The 22,696-nt window shown below is 46.6% G+C and overlaps 1 protein-coding gene and 1 long non-coding RNA gene across 4 annotated transcripts in view; one reads left to right on the forward strand and one right to left on the reverse strand.

The window, feature by feature from the left end:
- Positions 1-5,799: 5,799 nt before the first annotated feature.
- On the reverse strand, positions 5,800-6,394 carry LOC134731551 (uncharacterized). The gene is made up of 2 exons (XR_010113923.1): positions 6,269-6,394; positions 5,800-6,189 (listed from the first exon to the last, which is right to left on the reverse strand). It is a non-coding gene; the product is annotated as an uncharacterized lncRNA (long non-coding RNA).
- A 6-nt stretch (positions 6,395-6,400) lies between these two features.
- PRKAR2A (protein kinase cAMP-dependent type II regulatory subunit alpha) overlaps positions 6,401-22,696 on the forward strand; it is a 104,902-nt gene continuing 88,606 nt past the window's right edge. For 2 of the 3 annotated variants that reach the window (XM_055278274.2, XM_055278282.2), the window contains exon 1: positions 6,418-6,964. In XM_055278274.2, the coding sequence (XP_055134249.1) occupies positions 6,703-6,964 (262 nt within the window). In that variant the 5' untranslated portion in view covers positions 6,418-6,702. Of the gene's footprint in view, positions 6,965-22,696 lie in introns of all 3 variants that reach the window. The other variant, XM_055278264.2, reaches the window with a different exon arrangement.

The raw sequence follows: 22,696 nt of genomic DNA on the forward strand, positions 1-22,696 counted from the left end.
AGAAGGAGCACAGGTTGTTGCAACAGTGATTGTTAAAAGCACAGTAGCACCATTTCAGCTATAAAGTCATACTATCTCTACCCCACAGTCGTTTCCCTACAGCCTTTTTTTTTTTTTTTTTTTTTTTGAGACACAGTCTTGCTCTGTCACCCAGGCTGGAGGCAGTGGCATGATCTTCAGCTCAGTGTAACCTCCACCTATTGGGTTCAAGCGATTCTCCTGCCTCAGCCTCCCGAGTAGCTGGGACTACAGGTGCACACCACCACGCTTGGCTAATTTTTGTATCTTTAGTACAGACAGGGCCAGGCTGGTCACGAACTCCTGACCTCAGGTGATCCGCCCGCCTCAGCCTCCCAAAGTGCTGGGATTACAGGCATGAGCCACCGTGCCCAGCCTCCTTACAGCCTTTTGAGGCTGGAGCCCCCTACATTTTTTCTAACCTCCTTATAAGTTTATTCTCTTATTTCTTTATCCCCTTGTAACTCAACGTTTAATGGGTAGGGATTTTTTTTTTTTTTTTTTGAGATGGAGTCTCCGTCTTTCGCCCAGGCTGGAGTGCAGTGGCACGATGTTGGATCTTGGCTCACTGCAACCTCTGCCTTCCAGGTTCAAGTGATTCTCCTGCCTCAGCCTCCCGAGTAGCTGCAATTACAGGTGCATACCACCATGCCCAGCTAATTTTTGTATTTTTAGTAGAGATGGGGTTTCACCATTTTGGCCAGGCTGGTCCTGAACTCCTGACCTCAAGTCACCCACCCACCTTGGCCTCCCAACGTGTTGGGATTACAGGTGTGAGCCACTACACCTGGCCTTAATTTTTGTATTTTTTGGTAGAGATGGGGTTTTACCATGTTGGCCAAGCTGGTCTCAAACTCCTGACCTCAGGTGATCTGCCTGCCTTGGCCTCCCAAAGTGCTGCGATTACAGGCATGAGCCACTGCACCAAGCCTCTGAGTAGGGATTTTGACTTCCACTTTCAGATGTGGATGCCAAGGCTCAGACAGGGTAAACTGATCTGCAAAGGTCATTGGCAAATTGATAATAAAGTGGGGATTGTCTGGGTCTCTTGAAGAAAGACTTGTGATGCTATCAGAGGCTGTCCTGAGGCTGCTTGATCCAGGCTCCAGGAGACCTGTCTGTACCACCTGGTCCAAGCTTAGGTACCTGGCCTGTGAGTCAGATCAGGGGTGGCACATAGAGTCCTAACAGGCACTGGGAAGGCCCCAGGGCCAGGTGTCCCTTAGGGGTCCCTTTTCTGCTTTCTCTGCTATGGTAAGCATGCAGACCTGTGATTTTCTAGCCAGGTTCCCTGTGCTTTCTAGGTTCTGTCCTTGCCCTGAGGTGTCTCAGATGCAGACCCTGGGTCCACTGCAGAGACTGACACTTTCTCAGGACATAGTGTCTCAGGCATGGGGATGGCTCACAGGTACACAAACGTGGCCTGGGTGCTAACTGCTCCCTGGAGCATGGGCACTTGTTAAAACAAATTAGATTTCCTGGACAAAAGGCAATGGCCTCACTGGAGGAGCCACAGTAGAGGCTGAAAGACAGCTTGGGTGAGGGCAGAGAAAACATAGCCCACTTCCTCAATCTCTCTTGCCAACTGAAGGCTCATGAACATTTCTTTTTTTTTTTTTTTTTTTTTTTTTTTTTTTTTTTTTTTTTGAGACGGAGTCTCGCTCTGTCGCCTAGGCTGGAGTGCAGTGGCGCGATCTCGGCTCACTGCAAGCTCCGCCTCCCGGGTTCACGCCATTCTCCTGCCTCAGCCTCTCTGAGTAGCTGGGATTACAGGCGCCCGCCACCACGCCCGGCTAATTTTTTTTGTATTTTTAGTAGAGACGGGGTTTCACCATGTTAGCCAGGATGGTCTCGATCTCCTGACCTCGTGATCCGCCCGCCTCGGCCTCCCAAAGTGCTGAGATTACAAGCGTGAGCCACCGCGCCCGGCCGGCTCATGAACATTTCTAAGGCAACATAGAAACTGTTGCTTGTAGGAACTAAGTGAGCTGGGAGTACTAAATCCAGGAGGGCCTGGCATGTAGAGGTGGTCAGGTGACCAGCAGATCCCAGGAAATGGGTGGGGGACTGGAATGGTTTAGAAAAGTGGTCCCTTGATCAAGTAAGAGGGAGGTTTTCCTGCTGGACCTGAGTCCTGCAAGTATGCAGAGGGCATAAGGTATTTAAGCTGGAGGAGCTGAGCCAACAGCAGGCCTTCAGAGGAGTTCAGGGAAGTTTAGGCCCCTCTCTTCATCTTGGAGAGACAGACAGAAATATTTGAATAATAAACCTATCAAGAGCACACAAAATTCACTGTTTCATTGGAAACAGCAATGGTACCCTACCCATTTTCGTTTTCACCAAGACCCCGTTGCTTTTGGGCTAAACAACATGTGTCCCACCTGTGCTACTCTGCATCCATAGTTGTAAACATCTCTGCAAATTGGCCCCATTGTGTCCATATCTGTGCCTGTGGTTGGTGATATGGCAGTTTGTGCAAGATGTTGACTGCCTGCTGAGTTGTGAGTAAGATTAGATTTGAGTGTAGCACCCTCAGTGTTCTGGGGCCTCCTCCTGTGTACTTCTCTTGCTTCTAAGAGTCTCTGCTGTTGGCCTTTTCCACCATCACTTGCTCTTGGCAGCTGTATCTCAGTTACTGGCTGCCTCTGGGTTTAGTTGCCATGGTAACCTCCAGTGGTACAGCTGGACAGGCTTGAATGCAAGCAGGATAAATGCAGGATAAGGGTAGAAGACGTGGGGTTCAGGCTCCTGGTGTTCTCTCCTGTTACAGGGCCCTCTTCTTTAGCCAGCTCAACTAGACATTCATGAAGACCCTGGGGGCTCTACTTGTTACTGAAGGGTTGACCAGAAGTGGGAGAGATGGACCCCTGCTCTGGGGACCAAGTGCTGGGGAAGAGTGCCAGGTTAAACCTGGAGGCTGGCTGTCCATCTTTGCTCTGAGACTAGTCTATGGAGACGCATGAGGAGCAGCTGTAGGGCTCCTGCTTTCTGTGGCTATATGGCAGACACACCTGTGTATGGTAGCTGCACATGACAGCAATAACTTAAGCATACTCTGAGAATGACCCTGTACGGCAGATACACCTGAATGTGTTAGGAGTTCCAAGCGAGGACAAGCCAGAGATTCATTACTTACCCACGAGGAATATCTGAGCCCCCATTCTGTCCTGTGGATGTACAGGGGATTGAGCCCCTTTGTTTTGGGTTAAGTCAAAGTTGTTAGGGGGAGGGTGTTAAGTGAAAATGCCATATATGCTGCATACTATCTGCAGGTGGGGCAGTTCTATCTAGCCCACCTCCACTGGACTGCTCTATATGAAAATTCCCCTCTATCAACCCTAAGTCTTGTTTGCTGGCTCTGGATCTCTTTTGGCCTCTCGAACCTGGTGCCATCCCTACTGAAGTTAATAGGGGTCTGGTGGCCAGGCATGGTGGCTCATGCCTATAATCCCACCACTTTGGGAGGGTGAGGTGGGCAGATCGCGGGAGGTCAGGAGTTCGTGACCAGCCTGGACCCGTCTGTACTAAAAATACAAAAATTAGCCAGGCATGGTGGTGTGCGCCTGTAGTCCCAGCTACTCGAGGCTGAGGCAGGAGAATCGCTTGAACCCAGGAGGTGGAGGTTGCAGTGAGCAGAGATCGTGCCACTGCACTCCAGCCTGAGCGACAGAGCGAGACTCCATCTCAAAAAAGAAAACAAAAATAAATATGGGTCTTTCTTGGCCGGGCGTGGTGGCTCATGCCGGTAATCCCAGCACTTTGGGAAGCTGAGGCGGGCGGATCACCTGAGGTCAGAAGTTCAAGACCAGCCTGGCCAATATGGTGAAACCCCATCTGTACTAAAAATACAAAAAATAAGCTGGGCGTGGTGGTGCACACCTATAATCCCAGCTACTTGGGAGGCTGAGACACGAGAATCGCTTGAACCTGGGAGGTGGAGGTTGCAGTGAGCCGAGATCACATCACTGCACTCCAGCCTGGACAACAGAGTAAGACTGTGTCTCAAAAAAAAAAAAAAAAAAAAAAAAAAACAGGCCAGGCGTGGTGCCTCACACCTGTAATCCCAGCATTTTGGGAGGCCAAGGCAGGCGGATCACGAGGTCAGGACATCAAGACCATCCTGGCTAACATGGTGAAACCCCGTCTCTGATAAAAAATACAAAAAATTAGCCAGGCGTGGTGGTGCACGCCTGTAGTCCCAGCTACTCTGGAGGCTGAGCCAGGAGAATGGCGTGAACCCGGGAGGTGGAGCTTGCAGTGAGCCGAGATCATGCCACTGCACTCCAGCCTGGGCAACAGAGCAAGACTCTGTCTCAAAAACAAACAAAAAAAACCAAACAAACAAAACGGCCAGGTGCAGTGCCTCACACCTGTAATCCCAGCACTTTGGGAGGCTAAGGCGGGCAGATCCCGAGGTCAGGAGTTCGAGACTGTCCTGGCCAACATGGCAAAACCCCGTCTCTACTGAAAATACAAAAATTAGCTGGGCATGGTGGCAGGCGCCTATAATCCCAGCTACGTAGGAGGCTGACACAGGAGAACTGCTTGAACCTGGGAGGTGGAGGTTGCAGTGAGCTGAGATGGTGCCATTGCACTCCATCCTGGGTGACGAGGAAGACTCCATCTAAAAGAAAAAAAGCCAGGCACGGTGGCTCACACCTGTAATCACAGCACTTTGGGAGGCTGAGGCGGGTGGATCACGAGGTTAAGAGATCGAGACCATCCTGGCCAACATGGAGAAACCCCATCTCTACTAAAAATACAAAAAATTTGCTGAGTGTGGTGGTGCACGCCTGTAGTCCCAGCTACTTGGGAGGCTGAGACAGGAGAATCGCTTGAATCCGGGAGGCAGAGCTTGCAGTGAGCAGAGATCGTGCCATTGCACTCCAGCCTGGGTGGCAGAGTGAGACTCCTCTAAAAAAAAAAAAATAGGGGTCTGGCAGAACAGTGGCCCTCATTCCTTCCAGGATGCCTTTTGAATGCTCTGCTGGATGGGTGGTTGGCTGAGCCGTGGGGCATCTGAGAACAAGTCGATAGACCTTCTCCAAGAGTATGCAATAAGGACTGAGCAGGAAAAAAGTTGGAGACTGCCTTTCCCCTCCCAAAGTTGATGATCCAAGATTCTTCTCAGGGGTCAAGAAACTTGTCCAGGGAGACACTGCTGTTTATAATCACAGGCTTGCTTAGCCTAGAGCCTGGGCTGGCCTCTTCATCAGTGGCGATGAGGGCTCCTTGCTCCCAGCTGCTCAGCTCCCAGCAGCATTGAGCTCCTGGGTGTGTGCCAAGCCTGTATGGGAGGTGATAGGGAGGATTTTAATTAATACTGGGTAATTACCAGGTGGTGTTTAAGCATCCCAAATGCCCTCAGGTTCCCAAACCTACAGCTACTCTCTTCCTGGCTGGGCCTGGAAAGGAGAGGGGGGACTCTGCCCTATGCCCAGTGGGCCTTTGGTTAGCACGTAGGCTGTGGCCTGGACATCCCAGGAAGGTCTCCACCTTTTTCAATACCCTTCCAGTTTGGTAGGAGGAGGAGGGCAATTTGGGAAATAGGCTGGCCTCTACAGTTCACCTATACCATCTTCCCAGGGGCAAAGGATAACAATGCCTGTGGTCTGCTCAACTTCATCAAGCAGTGTTGACCTAGGGCCCGGTGTAGAATGTGGGGAGAGGAATGGGCAGACCTAGATCTGGGAACCCTGGTGAAAGTGCTCCAGGAGGAACAGGCACAGAGGTCTTTGCTGCTTTTGGCCTTATTTCCCTTTCTCACTGTACACATTTGGCTGAGTGAACTCTTTCAAATTTATTTTTCTGTCTGTGGCTCTCAAATTATGATCTCATTCAAACGCCCACTTCCTACAAGGCCTTCCCCGTTTGGCATCTCAGAGACCTGACAGACTCCTGAGTTATTCCACCATTCCACCTAGCAGCCAAGGTGGTCCTGACTCTACCAGGCCTTTGCTCTTGTTGTATGTTCAGATGGCTTTCCTCCAGATCTTCCCCTGGGCGGGTCCTGCTCAGGCCTCGGGGCCAGCTTGAATGTCAACCCCGAAAGTGAGCCCTCTCTTGCCCTTCATCATAGCAGAATCACACTGATGTGCTCGTATGCTTCCGCTTCTCGCTGAGTCTCTGGTGCTTAGTGAGTGCTGGCCAAAAAGAGGCTCTTGGCGTCAGCTGAAAGAATAATTTAAAGGTCTTCAGGACCAGGCGAGAGGCACTAATCGGTCCCCTTCATGGGTAGGCCGTTCATTACCTAATTCCCTGGATTCCCGCCGTGAGCTGGCATCAGGAACCCTCCGCTGTCTGGACCCCCCGACAGCCCGAGGGTCGCGTCATCTAGTGGCGCAAGCGCACTGAGGGCCGGTGCTAAGCGGGGACGCGCACGCCCGCGGTAGCGTGCGTCACAACCAGGACGCCTGCCCCGCCCGTCCAGCTCGCCTGCCCGTCGGTCCCCGCGGCGGCGGCGGCGGCGGCTGCCCAGTGACAGCGGCGGCGGTGCCAGGCCGGCCGTAGTAGCGTAGGGTTGCGCGGCCCGGAAACGCAGAGCCGGCCAAAGAGCGGCGCGACGTGAGCCGGGGCCGCGCGCGAAGAGACCTCGCGGGCGTGGAGCGAAAGGCCGGCGTGAGTGAGCGCGGAGACAGTGGCCGCCGGCGGCCCAACCCGTCTATCCCCTCGGCCGCCGCCGGCATGAGCCACATCCAGATCCCGCCGGGGCTCACGGACCTGCTGCAGGGCTACACGGTGGAGGTGCTGCGACAGCAGCCGCCTGACCTCGTCGAATTCGCAGTGGACTACTTCACCCGCCTGCGCGAGGCCCGCGCCCCAGCCTCAGTCCTTCCCGCCGCCACCCCACGCCAGAGCCCGGGGCACCCCACGCCAGAACCCGGCCCGGACCGTGTCGCCGACGCCAAAGGGGACAGCGAGTCGGAGGAGGACGAGGACTTGGAAGGTAGGCTGTGGGCGGGGCCCTGGGGAGTGGTGCAGGAGGTCTCCAGAGGTCTAGAGGGGTGGCAGGGAGCCGGGTGTCGCGCCGGAGCCAAGCTGACCGCGGGCTGGGATTGGGAGCTCTGTAGCCGCGTTTCTAGCGTTTCTCTGAGACACCGGCGTGAGCCCGCGTGCGCCACTTCCAAATTGAGCTGCGCGATCCTGCGAGCCCTAGAGCGCACCGAGTGATTTCTCAGATTCGGCCTTGAAGGAAACGTGCGCGCTGTCGGCCCTGCTAGAGGATCCCTCGCCTTTGCTTGAGACCCTTCACCAGGTTTGGCTCCGAAGACAAGAGCGTTCACATCCAGTGACTTGTGTTTAATTGATAGAACAGTAAGTTTGTTTGGAAATAATAATTTTTTTTGAAAAGTTACTGTGAAAACTTTTAAGCATAGACAAAAGAGGAAAGGTGAGATGAATCCCTATATGCCATCACCTACATTTAACAGTTGTGTTTGTCACAAAGTTTCATCCATACCTTTTTTTCTTTCTTTGCCGAAGTGTATTAAAGCAAATCTCTCAGGTCATTTCACCTGTGCTTGCTTGAGTTTGTATTTCTTCAAACATGGTCCCTGGGAATATTCCTATTTTTAAAAACTTGGCCAAAACTATTGAATCAAATTTGGTGAGAGTAAATAATTATCTTGCCAGCCGTGGCAGTGGGCCCCTATAGTCTATACCAGCTACTCTGGAGGCTGAGGAGGAAATATCGCTTGAGTCCAAGAGTTTGAGACCAGCCTGGGCAAAATAGACATCCTACCTCATTTTTGAAAAGGAAAAACCCGGCCGGGCGTGGTGGGTCACGACTGTAATCCCAGCACTTTGGGAGGCCGAGGAGGGTGGATCACCTGAGGTCAGGAGTTCGAAACCAGCCTGGCCAACATGGCGAAACCCCGTCTCTACTAAAAATACAAAAATTAGCCGGGCATGGTGGTGGGCGCCTGTAGTCCCAGCTACTTGGGAGGCTGAGGCAGGGAGAATCGCTTGAACCTGGGAGGCGGAGGTTGCAGTGAGCCAAGATCGTGCCACTGCACTCCAGCCTGGGCGACAGAGGGAACTCCGTCTCAAAAAAAAAAAAAGAAAAAGGAAAAACCCAATAACTATCTTCTTGTTTAGTGTGTGGGTTGTAGCTTTAAAGGAAAGGATCCCAGCAGAGACGGAGATCAGGAGAGCAGCTTCATTGGCTCTACTTGCTGTGTCAGGATTTATCATTTAGTAATAGTAAACCTTCTCCAAGAGTTTGCAATAAACTTCTCCAAGAGTACGCAATAAGGACCCAGCAGGAAACAAGTTGGAGACTGTCCCACCCCTCACAGATTTGGTGATCCAAGATCATCACACCTTTTTTTTTTTTTTTTTTTTTTAAAGTCAGTATCTCGCTCTGTCACCCAGGCTGGGGTGTAGTGGTACAATCAGGGCTCACTGCAACCCCAACCTCCCAAGCTCAAGGTATCCTCCCACCTGGGCCTCCCAAGTAGCTGGGACTATGGGCGTGTGCCACCATGCCTTACTAATTTTAAGTGTTTTATAGAGATGGGGTCTCCCTGTGTTGCCCAGGCTGGTCTTGAACTCCTGGCCTCAAGTAATCCTCCTGCCTTGGCCTCCCAAAATGCTAGGATTATAGGCATGAGCTACTGCTTCTGGCCAAAATAACACTTTCTACATCTGATCTAAGCAAGAGTGTTAAGAAGCTATTACAGTTTCCTTGGTTGCTTCAACATATGCTTTGTCAATTTAGCAGTAGAATTAGTCTACTTTTGAACAACTAAAATTTTTTTTTTTTTTTTTTTGAGACGGAGTCTTGCCCTGTCTCCCAGGCGGGAGTGCAATGGCGCGATCTCGGCTCACTGCAAGCTCCGCCTCCCGGGTTCATGCCATTCTCCTGCCTCAGCCTCCCGAGTAGCTGGGACTACAGGCGCCCGCCAACACGTCCGGCTAATTTTTTGTATTTTTAGTAGAGATGGGGTTTCACTGTGTTAGCCAGGATGGTCTTGATCTGACCTCGTGATCCGCCCGCCTCGGCCTCCCAAAGTGCTGGGATTACAGGCTTGAGCCACCGTGCGCCCGGCCTGAACAACTAAAATTTAACAAAACAATGAAACCATTTGAGAGGCCAAGTTAGGATCTTAGTGTTATGAGATCACACATACAAAACTAGTTCTGAGTTGTATCTGGTCTGGCCCAGTATTCAAGTCACGGCTGGGAAGGAGTTAATTAACGGTCATTGCTGTGGGAGGTTACAAGCTTCAGTGCACTGGGCAATCTCCCTAAGTGTATTCATGCTAATAGAGTAACAAGGGCTCTTCTGGGTTTCCCTTGATTTATTGCACATTACATCATGGGTTTTTGGGAAATTAGAAATTATTTTCTAAACTCTGCCACAGGTTTGCTTTGTGGTCTTGGACAAATTCTCAAACCTGTTTGATCTCAGATTTTCTCATCTTTAAAATAGGACAGTGACAACAATCTTCCAGGGACAAATGTGTTTTTAAAAGCTTTATTTAAGGTTTGTTTCACTGTCATCTCTGTAAATCACAAAGCAGTAACCTGCTTTGAGACAATTTTTATTTACACAACACTTTAGGGTTTTAGAAATTAGCCTCAGATGAGTAAAAGTTTACAAGTTTTTGTATATCTTCATTGTCATCTTTGATATCTTTTTCAAAATTGAGTTGACTTAAAATCTTTGTACCCTATTTTATTGGTATTTAAGTATTTTTGGTATCTCAAGTGGCTGCGCCACATAATTATAGAAATCACTACAAGGTGGATTTCTATTTACAAATAATAAACGAAAAATACATTGCATACAATGAGATACTTCATACCTGTTAGGATGGCTGGTATTAAAAACAGAAAATAGCCAGGATGTGGAGAAGTTGGAACCCTTGTGCATTACTCATGGGAATGTAAAATGGTTCAGCTGCTGTGGAAAACAATTTGGTGGTTCCTCAAAAAGTAGTTAAACACAGAATTATCATAGATAGAGCAATTTCACTCCTAGGTATATAACCAAAATACCTTTTTCTTTTTTTTTGAGGCAGAATCTTGTTCTGTCGCCCAGGCTGGAGTGTAGTGGTGGGATCTTGGTTCATTGCAACCTCTGCCTCCTGGTTCAAGCAATTCTCCCACCTCAGCCTTCCGAGTAGCTGGGATTACAGGCATGCGCCACCACACTCGGGTAATTTTTTGTATTTTTAGTAGAGATGGTGTTTCACCATATTGACCAGGCTGGTCTCAAACTCCTGACCTTGTGATCTGCCTGCCTCAGCCTCCCAAAGTGCTGGGATTACAGATGTGAGCCACCGTGCCCAGCCTACCCAAAACAATTTTAAGCAGGGAGTTAAACAGATAGTTATACTCCAGTGCTCATTGCAGCATTATTTACAGTAGTCAAAAGGTGAAAACATGGCGCACGCCTGTAATCTCAGCACTTTGGGGGGCTGAGGCGAGCGGATCACCTGAGGTCAGGAGCTTGAGACCAGCCTGACTAACATGGTAAAACCCCATCTCTACTAAATACAAAAAAAAAAAAAAAAAATTAGCTGGGTGTGGTGGTGGGCACCTGTAATCCCAGCTACTCGGGAGGCTGAGGCAGGAGAATCTTTTGAACCCAGGAGGTGGAGGTTTCAGTGAGCCGAGATTGCACCATTGCACTCCAGCCTGGGCAACAAGAGCGAAACTCTGTCTCAAAAAGAAAAAAAAAAAAGGTGGGCCGGGCGCTGTGGCTCACGCCTGTAATTGCAGCACTTTGGGAGGCCGAGGTGGGCGGATCACGAGATCAGGAGATCGAGACTATCCTGGCTAACACAGTAAAATTCCGTCTCTCTAAAAATACAAAATATAAGCCGGGCGTGGTGGCGGGTGCCTGTAGTCCCAGCTACTTGGGAGGCTAGGGCAGGAGAATGGCGTGAACCCGGGAGGCGGAGCTTGCAGTGAGCCGAGATTGTGCCACTGCCCTCCAGCCTGGGCAAGAGAGTGAGACTTCGTCTCAAAAAAAAAAAAAAAGGTGAAAACAAACCAGGTATCCAGATATCCATCCATAAATGAATGGATAAACAAAATACGGTATATACATACATAAGTCGGAGTGTTGCTCTGTCTCCCAGGCTGGAGTGCAGTGGCACGATCCTGGTCACTGCAACCTCCACCTCCTGGTTTCAAGCAGTTGTCTTGCCTCAGCCTCCCGAATATCTGGGATTACAGGTGTGTGCCACCATGCCTAACTAGTTTTTGTATTTTTAGTAGAGACGGAGTTTCACCATGTTAGCCAGGCTGGTCTCAAACTCCCGACCTCAGGTGATCTGCCCGTCCCGCCTCGACTTCCCAAAGTGATGGGATTACAGGCGTGAGCCATCGTACCTGACCATCCTTAAGAAGGAATGAAATTCTTATTCATGCTACAGCATTGAAAATATTATCCTAAATGAAATGAGCCAGATACAAAAGGACAAATAATATATGATTCCACTTATAGAAGGTAACCAGAATAGCTAAATTCATAGGGACAGAAAGTAGAAGAGAGCTAACCGGGGGCTTGGGGGAAGGTGTAATAGGGTGTTATTGTTTAATAGGTGCAGAGTTTCATTTTGGGATAATGAAAAAGTTCTAAAGTTGGATAATAGTGATGGTTGCACAATGTATGTACTTAATGACACTGAATTGTACACTTAAAATGGTGAAATGGCACATTTTATGTACATCTTACCACAATTTAAAAAGGAAGAAAAAATGAATTGTATACCCAATGACATTAAAATAAGTCTACACTACTTAAGTTAGAAATAGGATATGTTTCAACTCAAGAGCCAATAAAAAAAAGAAAGAACAAGAAGTATCATATGTAATGTTGTAACTGTATATAGCAAGGAAGCTTTGCTTAGTGAGGTCCTTGTGACTAACCACCAATTCATTTTATAAGATTGTATCCTATTGGAAAGAGTCAAAAAACTTACTAGCTGTTATTTTAATAACAGCTTTAATATCAAACAGGACATAACTTCGAAGTATAAAGTATTATAATGAGTATTTAACGTTGAGAGGTGCCCGAAGAGTATAAACTTATTAATAAATTACTCTAGCTGCATGCAAACAAATCGACATTCAGAATTGTTTCACTTCTGTAATTACCATAAAGCATTTATAGTTGCGGGTCTCTCAGCATTTTTTTTTTTTTTTTAGATAACAGCTTTATGGAGATACACTTCACATTCAAGTCAACTATTTAGAATGTATAATTGGTTTTTCATATCTATGTGCAGCCATCACCATAATAATTTTTTTTTTGAGAAGGAATTTTCCTCTTGTTGTCCAGGCTGGAGTGCAATGATGTGATCTCGGCTCACTGAAACCTCTGCCTCCCGGGTTGAAGCAATTCTCCTGCCCCAGCCTCCCGAGTAGCCAGGATTATAGGCACGTGCCACCACGCCTGGCTAATTTTTGTATTTTTAGTAGAGATGGGGTTTCATCATGTTGGCCAGGCTGGTCTTGAACTCCTGATCTCAGGTGACCTGTCTGTCTCGGCCTCCCAAAGTGTTGGGTTTACAGGCATGAGCCACTGCACCTGGCCAACCATAACAATTTTTTTTTTTTTTTTGAGACAGAGTCTTGCTCTGTCGCCCAGGCTGGAGTGCGTTGGCATGATCTCGGCTCACTGCAAGCTCCGCCTTCCGGGTTCGCGCCATTCTCCTGCCTCAGCCTCCCGAGTAGTTGGGACTACAGGCGCCCACCACCATGCCTGGCTAATTTTTTGTATTTTTTTTTTTTAGTAGAGATGGGGTTTCACCGCGTTAGCCAGGATGGTCTCGATCTCCTGACCTCGTGATCCGCCCACCTTGGCCTCCCAAAGTGCTGGGATTACAGGCGTGAGCCATCGTGCCCAGCCCCATAACAATTTTTAGAACATTTTTCCTCCAAAAAAAGTCCCATACACTGTTTTTTTTTTCTTTTTTCTTTTTTCTTTTTTTTAAAGACAAGTCTCTCTCCGTTGCTCAGGTTGGAGTGCAGTGGTGAGATCTCAGCTCACTACAATCTCTGCCTCCTGGGTTCAAGCAATTCTTGTGCCTCAGTCTCCTGAGTAGCTGGGATTACCAGCATGTGCCACCGTGCCCGGCTAATTTTTGTGTTTTTAGTAGAGATGGGGTTTCACCATGATGGCCAGGCTGGTCTCGAACTCCCAACCTCAGGTGATCTGTCCACCACAGCCTCCCAAAGTGCTGGGATTACAGGTGTGAGCCACTGCGCCCGGCCGCCATACACTTTAGTCATCACCTCACCAACACCCTCATTCCCCTCATCCCTAGGCGTCCTCTAATCTACTTTTGTCTCTACCATTTGCCTATCCTGGATATTTCATATAAATGGAATCATATAATATGTGTTTTTTTTTTTTTTTTTTTTTTGAGCGGAGTCTTGCTCTGTCACCCAGGCAGGCTGGAGTGCAGTGGTGTGATCTCAGCTCACTGCAAGCTCTGCCTCCTGGGTTCATGCCATTCTCCTGCCTCAGTCTGCTGAGTAGCTGGGACTACAGGTGCTCACCACCACGGGGTTTCACTGTGTTAGCCAGAATGGTCTCGATCTCCTGACCTCGTGATCCTCCCACCTTGGCCTCCCAAAGTGCTGGGATTAGAGGCGTGAGCCACCGCGCCTAGCCAATATGTGGTCTTTTGCCGCTGGCACTTAGCATAATGTACTCAAGCTTCATCCATGTTGTAAGCATGTATCAGTACTTCTTTTTTTTTTTTTTTCCTTTTTCCACTTGTTCTAAATAAATTTCATTTCTTTTTATTGCTAAATACTATTCTGTTGTCTGGAAATACCATTCATTTCTGGATATACCATTTATCCTTTCATATGTTGATGGACATATAGATTGTTCCCACTCTTTGACTATTATGAATAATGCTGCTACGAATATTTGTGCGTACAAGTTCTGTGTGGACCTGTTTTCATTTCTCATAGGAGTAGAATTGCTGGGCCATATGGTAGCTCTGTTTAACCTTTTGAGGAATTGCCAGCCTGTTTTCCAAAGTGGCTGAACCATTTTACATTCCAACCAGCAGTGTTTTGAGGATTCTAATTCCTCTACGTCCTTGTCCGAATGTATCTGTTTTCTAAAATTATTATAACCAAACTAGTGGGTGTGAAGTAGTACCTCATTGTGGTTTTGATTTGCATTTCTCTAATGACTAATGATGTTGAGTGGGCATCTTTCCATGTATTTGTCATTTGCATTTCTTCTTCTTTTTATTTTTTAAGATAGGGTGCCACTCTGTTGCCCAGGTCGGAGTGTATTAGCATAATCATAGGTCACTACAGCCTTGAACTCCTGGGCTCACGCCACCATAGCTGGGCTCCTGGGCTCATGCACCACCATACCTGGCTAATTTTTTTTTCATACCTTGCTAATTTTTATTTTTATTATTATTATTTTTGAGACAAGGTCTCTGTCACCCTGGCTGGAGTACAGTGGTGCAGTCATACTCACTGCAGCCTCACCCTTGCAGGCTCAAGCGATCCTCTCACCTTAGCCTCCCAAATAGCTAGGACTATAGGCATACACCATGCCTGGCTAATTTTTGTAGTTTTTGTAGAGATGGGGTTTCACCATGTTGCCCAGGCTGGTCTCGAACTCCTGAGCTCAGGTGATTCGCTCGCCTCATCTCCCAAAGTGCTAGGATTACAAATGTGAGCCACTGTGCCTGGCCTCTGGCTAACTAAACAAAATTTTTTCTTTTTTTTTTTTTGGTAGAGATTGGGTCTCACTATGTTGCCAGCGCTGGTCATAAACTCCTGGCCTCAAGTGATCCTCCTGCCTTGGCCTCCCAAAGTGCTGGGATTATAGGCATGAGCCACTGTGTCCAGCCTTTTCACTTTTTTGGTGTCCTTTGAAGCACAAATGTTTTTAATTCTGATGAAATCCGATGTGTCTTTTTTCTTTTCTTGTTTGTGCTATAGGTGTCATATTTAAGAAACCATTGCCAAATCCAAGGTCATGAAAATTTACCCCTGTATTTTCTTCCAGAAGTTTATAGTTTTATCTTTTACATTTAAGTCTTTGGTACATTTTGAGTTTTTTTATATATATATATATATATTAAAAAAACTTTCTTCTTCTTCTTTTTTTTTTTTTAGATGGAGTCTCGCACTGTCGCCCAGGCTGGAGTGCACAATGGCACAATCTCGGCTCACTGCAACCTCCGCCTCCTGGGTTCAGGCGATTCTCCTGCCTCAGTCTCCCGAGTAGCTGGGATTACAGGTACCCATCACCACGCCTGGCTAATTTTTTGTATTTTTGGTAGAGACGGGGTTTCACTGTGTTTGTCAGGCTGGTCTTGAACTCCTGACCTCGTGATGCACCCGATTTGGCCTCCCAAAGTGCTGGGATTACAGGCGTGAGCCACCATGCCTGGCCGAGTACTTTATTCTTTTACATGTAAATATCCAGTTGTTCCAGCACGATTTGTTGAAGAGACTATTCTTTTCTCACTTAATTGTCTTGGTACTCTTGTTGAAAATTGATTGTTATGTATGGACTCAGTAACATGGGGAAAAAAAAGAAAATGGGTTGACTGTAAATGTGAGTCTGTTTTAGACTCAGTTCTATTCCATCGATTTATATGTCTGACCACATGCTAATGTCACATTGTCTTGATTACTATAGAAAACTCTGTAGTAGGTTTGGAATCAGAAGTATGAGTTCTCCAAGTTCATTCTTTTTTAGAATTGTTTTGGCTATTTGGGGTCCCTAGAATTTTTTTTTTTTTGAGACTGAGTCTTGCTCTGTCACTCAGGCTGCAGTGCAGTGACACGATTGGCTCACTGCAGCCTCTGCCTCCCCGGTTCAGTAATTCTCCTGCCTCAGCCTCTAGGCATATAAGCTACCACACCTGGCTTTTTTTTTTTTTTTTTTTGAGACGGAGTCTCACTCTGTCCCCCAGGCTGGAGTGCAGTGGCACAATCTCCTCTCACTGCAAGTTCTGCCTCCTGGGTCATACCATTCACTTGCCCCAGCCTCCCGAGTAGCTGGGACTACAGGCGTCCGCCACCATGCCCACCTAATTTTTTGTATTTTTAGTATAGATGGGGTTTCACCGTGTTAGCCAGGATGGTCTCAATCTGCTGACCTCGTGATCTGCCCGCCTTGGCCTCCCAAAGTGCTGGGATTAGAAGCGTGAGCCACAGCAACCGGCCACACCCAGCCATTTTTTTTTTTAGTAGAGATAGGGTTACGCCATGTTGGCCAGGTTGGTCTCGAACTCCTGGTTTCAAAAGTTATCTGCCAGGCCAAGCGTTGGTGGCTCATGCCTGTAATCCCAGCACTTTGGGAGGCCGAGGCAGGCAGATCACTTGAGATCAGGAGTTCGAGACCAGTCTGGCCAACATGGGGAAACCCCGTCTCTACTAAAAATACAAAAATTTGCCGGGCGTGGTGGTGTACATCTGTAGTCCCAGCAACTCTGGAGGCTGAGGTGGGAAAATTGCTTGAACCCGGGAGGCGGAAATTGCAGTGACCCGAGATCGTGCCACTGCACTCCAGCCTGGGTGACAGAGTGAGACTTTGTCTCAAAAAAAAAAAAAAAGTGATCCTCTTGCCTCAGTCTCTCAAAGTGCTGGGAATTTGTGAGTTACTGTGGCCTGCCCCCATTTGTATATTTTTTTTTGTAGAAAAGTCTATTCAAGTCTTTGTCTATTTTTTATTAGATTATTTGTCTTTTTGTTGTTGAGTTATAATAGTTCTTTGTCTGGAAACTAGTTCCTTATATGATAAGTGATTTGCAAATATTTCCTCCCATTTTGTGAATTGTCTTTTCACCTTTTTTTTTTTTTTTCTTGAGACAGGTTCTCACTCTGTTACCCAGGCTAGAGTGCAGCGATGATCATGGCTTACTGTAGCCTTGATCTCCCAGGCTCAAGTAACCCTCTTGCCTCAGCCTCCCAAGTAATTGGGACTACAGGCATGCACTACCACGCCTGGCTAATTTTTGTAAAGATGGGATTTTGTCATATTTCCCAGGCTGGTCTTGAACTCCTGGGCTCAAGCGATCCATCTGCCTCAGCCTTCCAAAGTGTTGGGATTACAGTCATGAACCACTGCGCCCAGCCTTCTTTTCACATTCTTAAAGCATAAAAGTGTTTAAAATTTTTACGAAGTACAATTTTAGCTCTTTTTTTCTTTGTTACTTTTTTTTTCCTTGTTGCTGTGCTTCAGGTGTCACATACCTGAAATACTGTCTGATTTATGCCCCTACCTTACAGTAGAGCTACTTTCCTCCTTTGCTTGGTTCACACTGAAGAGGTATGAAGAGGTGTGAGAATATGGGATTGCTGCTCCATATGGACCCTGACCTCCACTTGTTTAGCTAAAAATGTATGTGGCCTATTTTCCCTCTCCTTCTGAGCTTTTACTGCTGGATGGCAGTAAACTTTTGATTGTCTTGCCCTTTTGTAAAGTGGCTATGAGAGTATGGCTGGGTGGAAGAAACCATTTTCTTTTTCTTCTTTTTTTTTTTTTTAAGACGGAGTCTCGCTTTGTTGCCCAGGCTGGAGTGCAGTGGTGTGATCTCAGCTCACTACAACCTCTGTCTCCTGGGTTCAAGCGATTCTCCTGTCTCAGCCTCCCAAGTAGCTGGGATTATAGGCGCACACCACCATGCCCGGCTAGTTTCTGTATTTTTTAGTAGAGGAAGGGGTTTCACCATGTTGGCCAGGCTGGTCTTGATCTCCTGACCTCAGGTGATCCACCTTCCTTGGCCTCCCAAAGTGCTGGGAATACAGGTGTGAGCCACCGCGCCTGGCCGGAAGAAACAATTTTCTTTTTCTTTCTTTTTTTTTGAGACCAAATCTCACTCTTGTCGCCCAGGCTGAAGTGCAGTGGCGTGATCTTGGCTCACCACAACCTCTGCCTCTTGGGTTCAAGCGATTCTTTTGCCTCAGCCTCCCGAGTAGCTAGGATTACACAGGCGCCTGATACCACATCCGGCTAATTTTTGTGTTTTTAGTAGAGATGGGGTTTCACCATGTTGGCCAGGCTGGTCTTGAACTCCTGACTTCAGGTGATCCGCCCGCCTCGGCCTCCCAAAATGCTGGGATTACAGGGGTGAGCCACTGCGCCTGGCAAGAAACAATTTTCTAAACACAAGAGAAAACGTGGGCTGTTTATATGGTGACGCTTCTTAAGGAAATATGATTATTTTAAGAAATTAGCCTGAGTGCAGTGGCTCATGCCTGTAATTTTGGTACTTTGGAAGGCCAAGGTGGGAGGATTGCTTGAGTCCAAGAGTTCAAGACCAGCCTGGGCAATATGGTGAGACCCCCCCCCCATCTTTTCAAAAAATTAAAACAGTTAGCTGGGTTATGGTGACATGCACCTGTATTCCCAGCTACTTGGGGGGCTGAGGAAGGAGGATTCTTTGAGCCCAGGAGTTTGAAGCTCTGGTGAGCTATGATTGCGCCAATGTTAATACAAAAAGTGAGCTTTGCTAATTCATTTTGAATAACCTACAAGCTTTTGAAATGTCGTCATTGGAAGGATCAAATGCACTTGGGGCTCTTGGACAAGCTACAGACTCATAATATGTGGGCAAGGGCAGATTGGATGTATTTGCACAATCTGGAGACTGTATGAGGAACTTGTTTTCATTGTCTTTGGCACACAGCAGCCTTAGTTTTTAGCTCTGTCAAAGAATGGAATTATTTCAAGACTGTTTCCTCAGCAAAAATCAATCAAGGGTTCCTACTCAAAAGCAACTTGTAGGAAAATAATAGGGGATATATTTTGCTCATTAAGGATCTTTTTATAGTGGCTCTTGGTGCACTGCCTATGAGTTAGCCCTGATCCTCAAGGAATAGCTTAAAAAAAAAAAAAAAAATTGTTTTGTAATAATTTTAGATGATGTACTTTCAGGAATCATTATAGGTGTTGGGACAGCTATTTTGTGTCTCTTAAAGCATGTGTCTTGCTATGACTGTTCTTGTATATTGTATATTCACTAAGTTTTTCTTGTGTAATTGTTCCTCTTTGGAGTAAAATTTAGTATATGTTTCTTTGGAATTAAAAGAAAAAGTATGCGTGTTCAGAGGCTGGTTACTAAAACTTATAGCTTATTTATCTTGCATTTGAGATGCCATTTAAATGTATTTTAGATCTGAAAACAACCGGCTTGAGTTTTTCTTGGTCCAAGCCCAGATAGCTGCCTGAAAATTTGTCAGCAGTTTTTTTTTTTTTTTTTTTTTGAGATGAAGTTTCATTCTTGTTGCCCAGGCTGGAGTGCAATGGCGCGATCTCGGCTAACTACAACCTCCACCTCCCGGGTTCAAGCGATTCTCCTGCCTCAGCCTCCTGAATAGCTGGGATTACAGGCGCCCGCCACCACGCTCTGCTAGGTTTTGTATTTTTACCAGAGATAGAGTTTCACCATGTTGGCTAGGCTGGTCTCGAACTCCTGACCTTAGGTGATCTACCTGCCTTGGCCTCCCAAAGTGCTGGAATTACAGGCATGAGCCACCGCACCCGGCCTAATTTGTCAGCAGTTTTAAGATGTGATGACCACAAGATACTGTGCGCGAAGATAGTTACTAACGATGTAGAATTTCGGATGAAGATTTTTTGGAAGCTGGGAGTGGTGGCTCACACCCGTAATCCCAGCACTTTGGAAGAGCAGGACACGTGGGATCACATGAGGTCAGGAGTTTGAGACCAGCCTGGCCAGTATGGTGAAACCCCGTCTCCACTAGAAATACAAAAACTAGCCAGGTGTGGTGGTGCACACCTGTAATCCCAGGTACTTGGGAGGCTGAGACATGAGAATTTCTTGAACCCGGAAGGCAGAGGTTGCAGTGAGCCAAGACTGAGCCACTGCACTCCAGCCTGGGAAACACAGTGAGACTCTGTCTCAAAAAAAAAAGAAAAAATATTTTTTGGAGGCTGAGATGGGAGGATCGCTTGAGGCCAGGAGCCTAGGACCAGCCTGGGCAACATAGCAAGACCCCATCTCTACAAAAAATATAATAGCCAGGTGTGGTGATGCACGCCTGTAGTTGTAGCTACTAGAGAGGCTGAGGTGGGAAGATAACTTGAGCCCAGGAGGTCAATGCTACAGTGAGCCGTGATCATGCCATTGTGCTCTAGCCTGGATAAGGGCAGGACTCTGTCTCTTAAAAAAAAAAAAGATATTTTGAATAAACCAGTGGCTAGAGAGTTATTGTTCAGTTTGCAATGTTATACAGTCTTGCACTGCATAATGATGTTTTGATTAATGAGGGATTACATTATAAAATGGTAATCCCCTGAGTATAATAGAGCTAAAAAATTCCTATCGCTTAGTGACATTATGGTGTTGTGTTACAACACATTACATGTTTGTGGTGATGCTGGTGTAAACAAACCTACACTGCTGTCAGTTGTATAAAAGTATTGTACATATAATTATGTATAGTACATCCCGGGTCCCCACCCCCTGGGCCATGGACCAGTATTAGTCTGTGGCCTGCTAGGAACTGGGCCGCACAGCAGGAGGTGAGCAGTGGGCAAGCAAGTGAAGCTTCATCTGTGTTTATAGCTACTCCCCTTGCTTGTATTACCGCCTGAGCTCCATCTCCTGTCAGATCAGTGGTGCATTAGATTCTCATAGGAACGCGAACCCTGTTGTGAACTGCACATGACAGGGATTTGGTGGTGCGCTCCTTATGAGAACCAAATGCCTGATCTGTCACTGTGTTCCATCACTCCCAGATGGGACTGTCTAGTTGAGCTCAGGGCTCCCACTGATTCTACATTATGGTGAGTTGTATAATTATTTCATTATATATTACAGTGTAATAATAATAGAAATAAAGTACACAATAAATGTAATGCACTTGAATCATCCTGAAACCATCCCCCAACCCTTCTCCAATTTTCATGGAAAAATTGTCTTCCATGAAACCAGTTCCTGGTGCCAAAAAGGTTGGGGACTGCTGTAGTACATGATACTTGATAATGATAATAACTATGTTATTGGTTTATGTATTTAGTTATACTGTACTTTTAATCATTATTTAAGAGTGTATACCTTCTACTTATTAAAAAAACTCAATTGTAAAACAGCCTCAGGCAGATCCTTCAAATGGTATTCCAGAAGAATGCATTGTAATCAAAGGAGACGAGAGCTCACAGTTCCATGTGTGTTTTTGCCCCTAAAGACCTTCCAGTGGTACAAGATGTAGAGGTGGAAGACAGTGATATTGATGATCCAGACCCTGCTTAGGTCTAGGCGGTCCTGACTCTGTATAGGACTAGTCTAATGTATGCATTTTTGTCTTAGTTTTTTTTTTTTTTTGAGACGGAGCTTCGCTCTTGTCACCCGGGCTGGAGTGCAATAGTGCGATCTTGGCTCACTGCAACCTCCACCTCCCAGGTTCCAGTGATTCCCTTGCCTCAGCCTCTCGAGTAGTTGGGATTACAGGTGTGTGCCACCATGCCCAGCTAATTTTTTTTTTTTTTTGTATTTTTAGTAGAGACGGGGTTTCTCCATGTTAGCCAGGCTGGTTTCGAACTCCTGACCTCAGGTGATCCACCTGCCTCAACCTCCCAAAATGTTGGGATTACAGGCGTGAGCCACCGTGCCCGGCTTGTGTCTTAGTTTTTAACAAAAAAGCTTAAAAAATATATATATATATATTTTATGTACACATGTGTATATAAAATATATATACGTATATATACGTATATAAAAATATATACACATATGTATATAGAATATATATACGTATATATACGCATATATAAAAAAGTATACGTATATATACATGTATATATATAAAATATATACGTATATATAAGAATGTATATATAAGAATATATATACACGTATATATATACATATAAATATATATATATGTATATATATATAAAATATGTGTATATACACGTATATATATTTTTTTCTTATTTATTTATTTTTGAGATGGAGTCTTGCTCTGTTGCCCAGCTTGGAGTGCAGTGGCGTGATCTCGGCTCACTGCAACCTCTGCCTCCCAGGTTCAAGCTATTCTCCTGCCTCAGCCTCCTAAGTAGCTGGGACTACAGGTTCGTGCCACCATGCACAGCTAATTTTTGTATTTTTAGTAGAGACAGGGTTTCCCCATGTTAGCCAGACTGGCCTCAAACTCCTGACCTCAGATGATCTGCCCACCTGGGCCTCCCAAAGTGCCGGGATTACAGGCGTGAGCCTCTGCGCCCAGCCTTCATTTTCATTTATTTTTGTTTTAATAGGAGATTTTGTTCTGTTGCCCAGGCTGGTCTCAAACTCTTGGGCTCAGGTGATCCACCTGCCTCACTTGAGCTGGACACGGTGGCTCATGCCTATAATCTCAGCACTTTGGAAGGCCAAGGTGGGTGATCACTTGTGGTCAGAAGTTCGAGACCAGCTTGGCCAACATGGTGAAACCCCGTCTCTACCAAAAAAAAATAAAAAATTAACCGGGTGTGGTGATATGTGCCTGTAGTCCCAGCTACTTGGGAGGCTGAGGCAGGAGAATTGCTTGAACCTGGGAAGCAGAGGTTGCAGTGAGCTGAGATCGCGCTACTGCACTCCAGCCTGGGTGACAGAGCGAGGCTCTGTCTTAAAACAAACAAACAAAAAACAAGAAAAAAACAAAGTGCTGGGATTATGGGCATGAACCACTGCACCTGGTAAAAAAAAGAAAAAAAGGCTTA

The sequence above is a fragment of the Symphalangus syndactylus genome, chromosome 1 (genome assembly GCF_028878055.3).
Source record: "Symphalangus syndactylus isolate Jambi chromosome 1, NHGRI_mSymSyn1-v2.1_pri, whole genome shotgun sequence".
In the NCBI taxonomy this organism is placed as follows: domain Eukaryota; kingdom Metazoa; phylum Chordata; class Mammalia; order Primates; family Hylobatidae; genus Symphalangus; species Symphalangus syndactylus.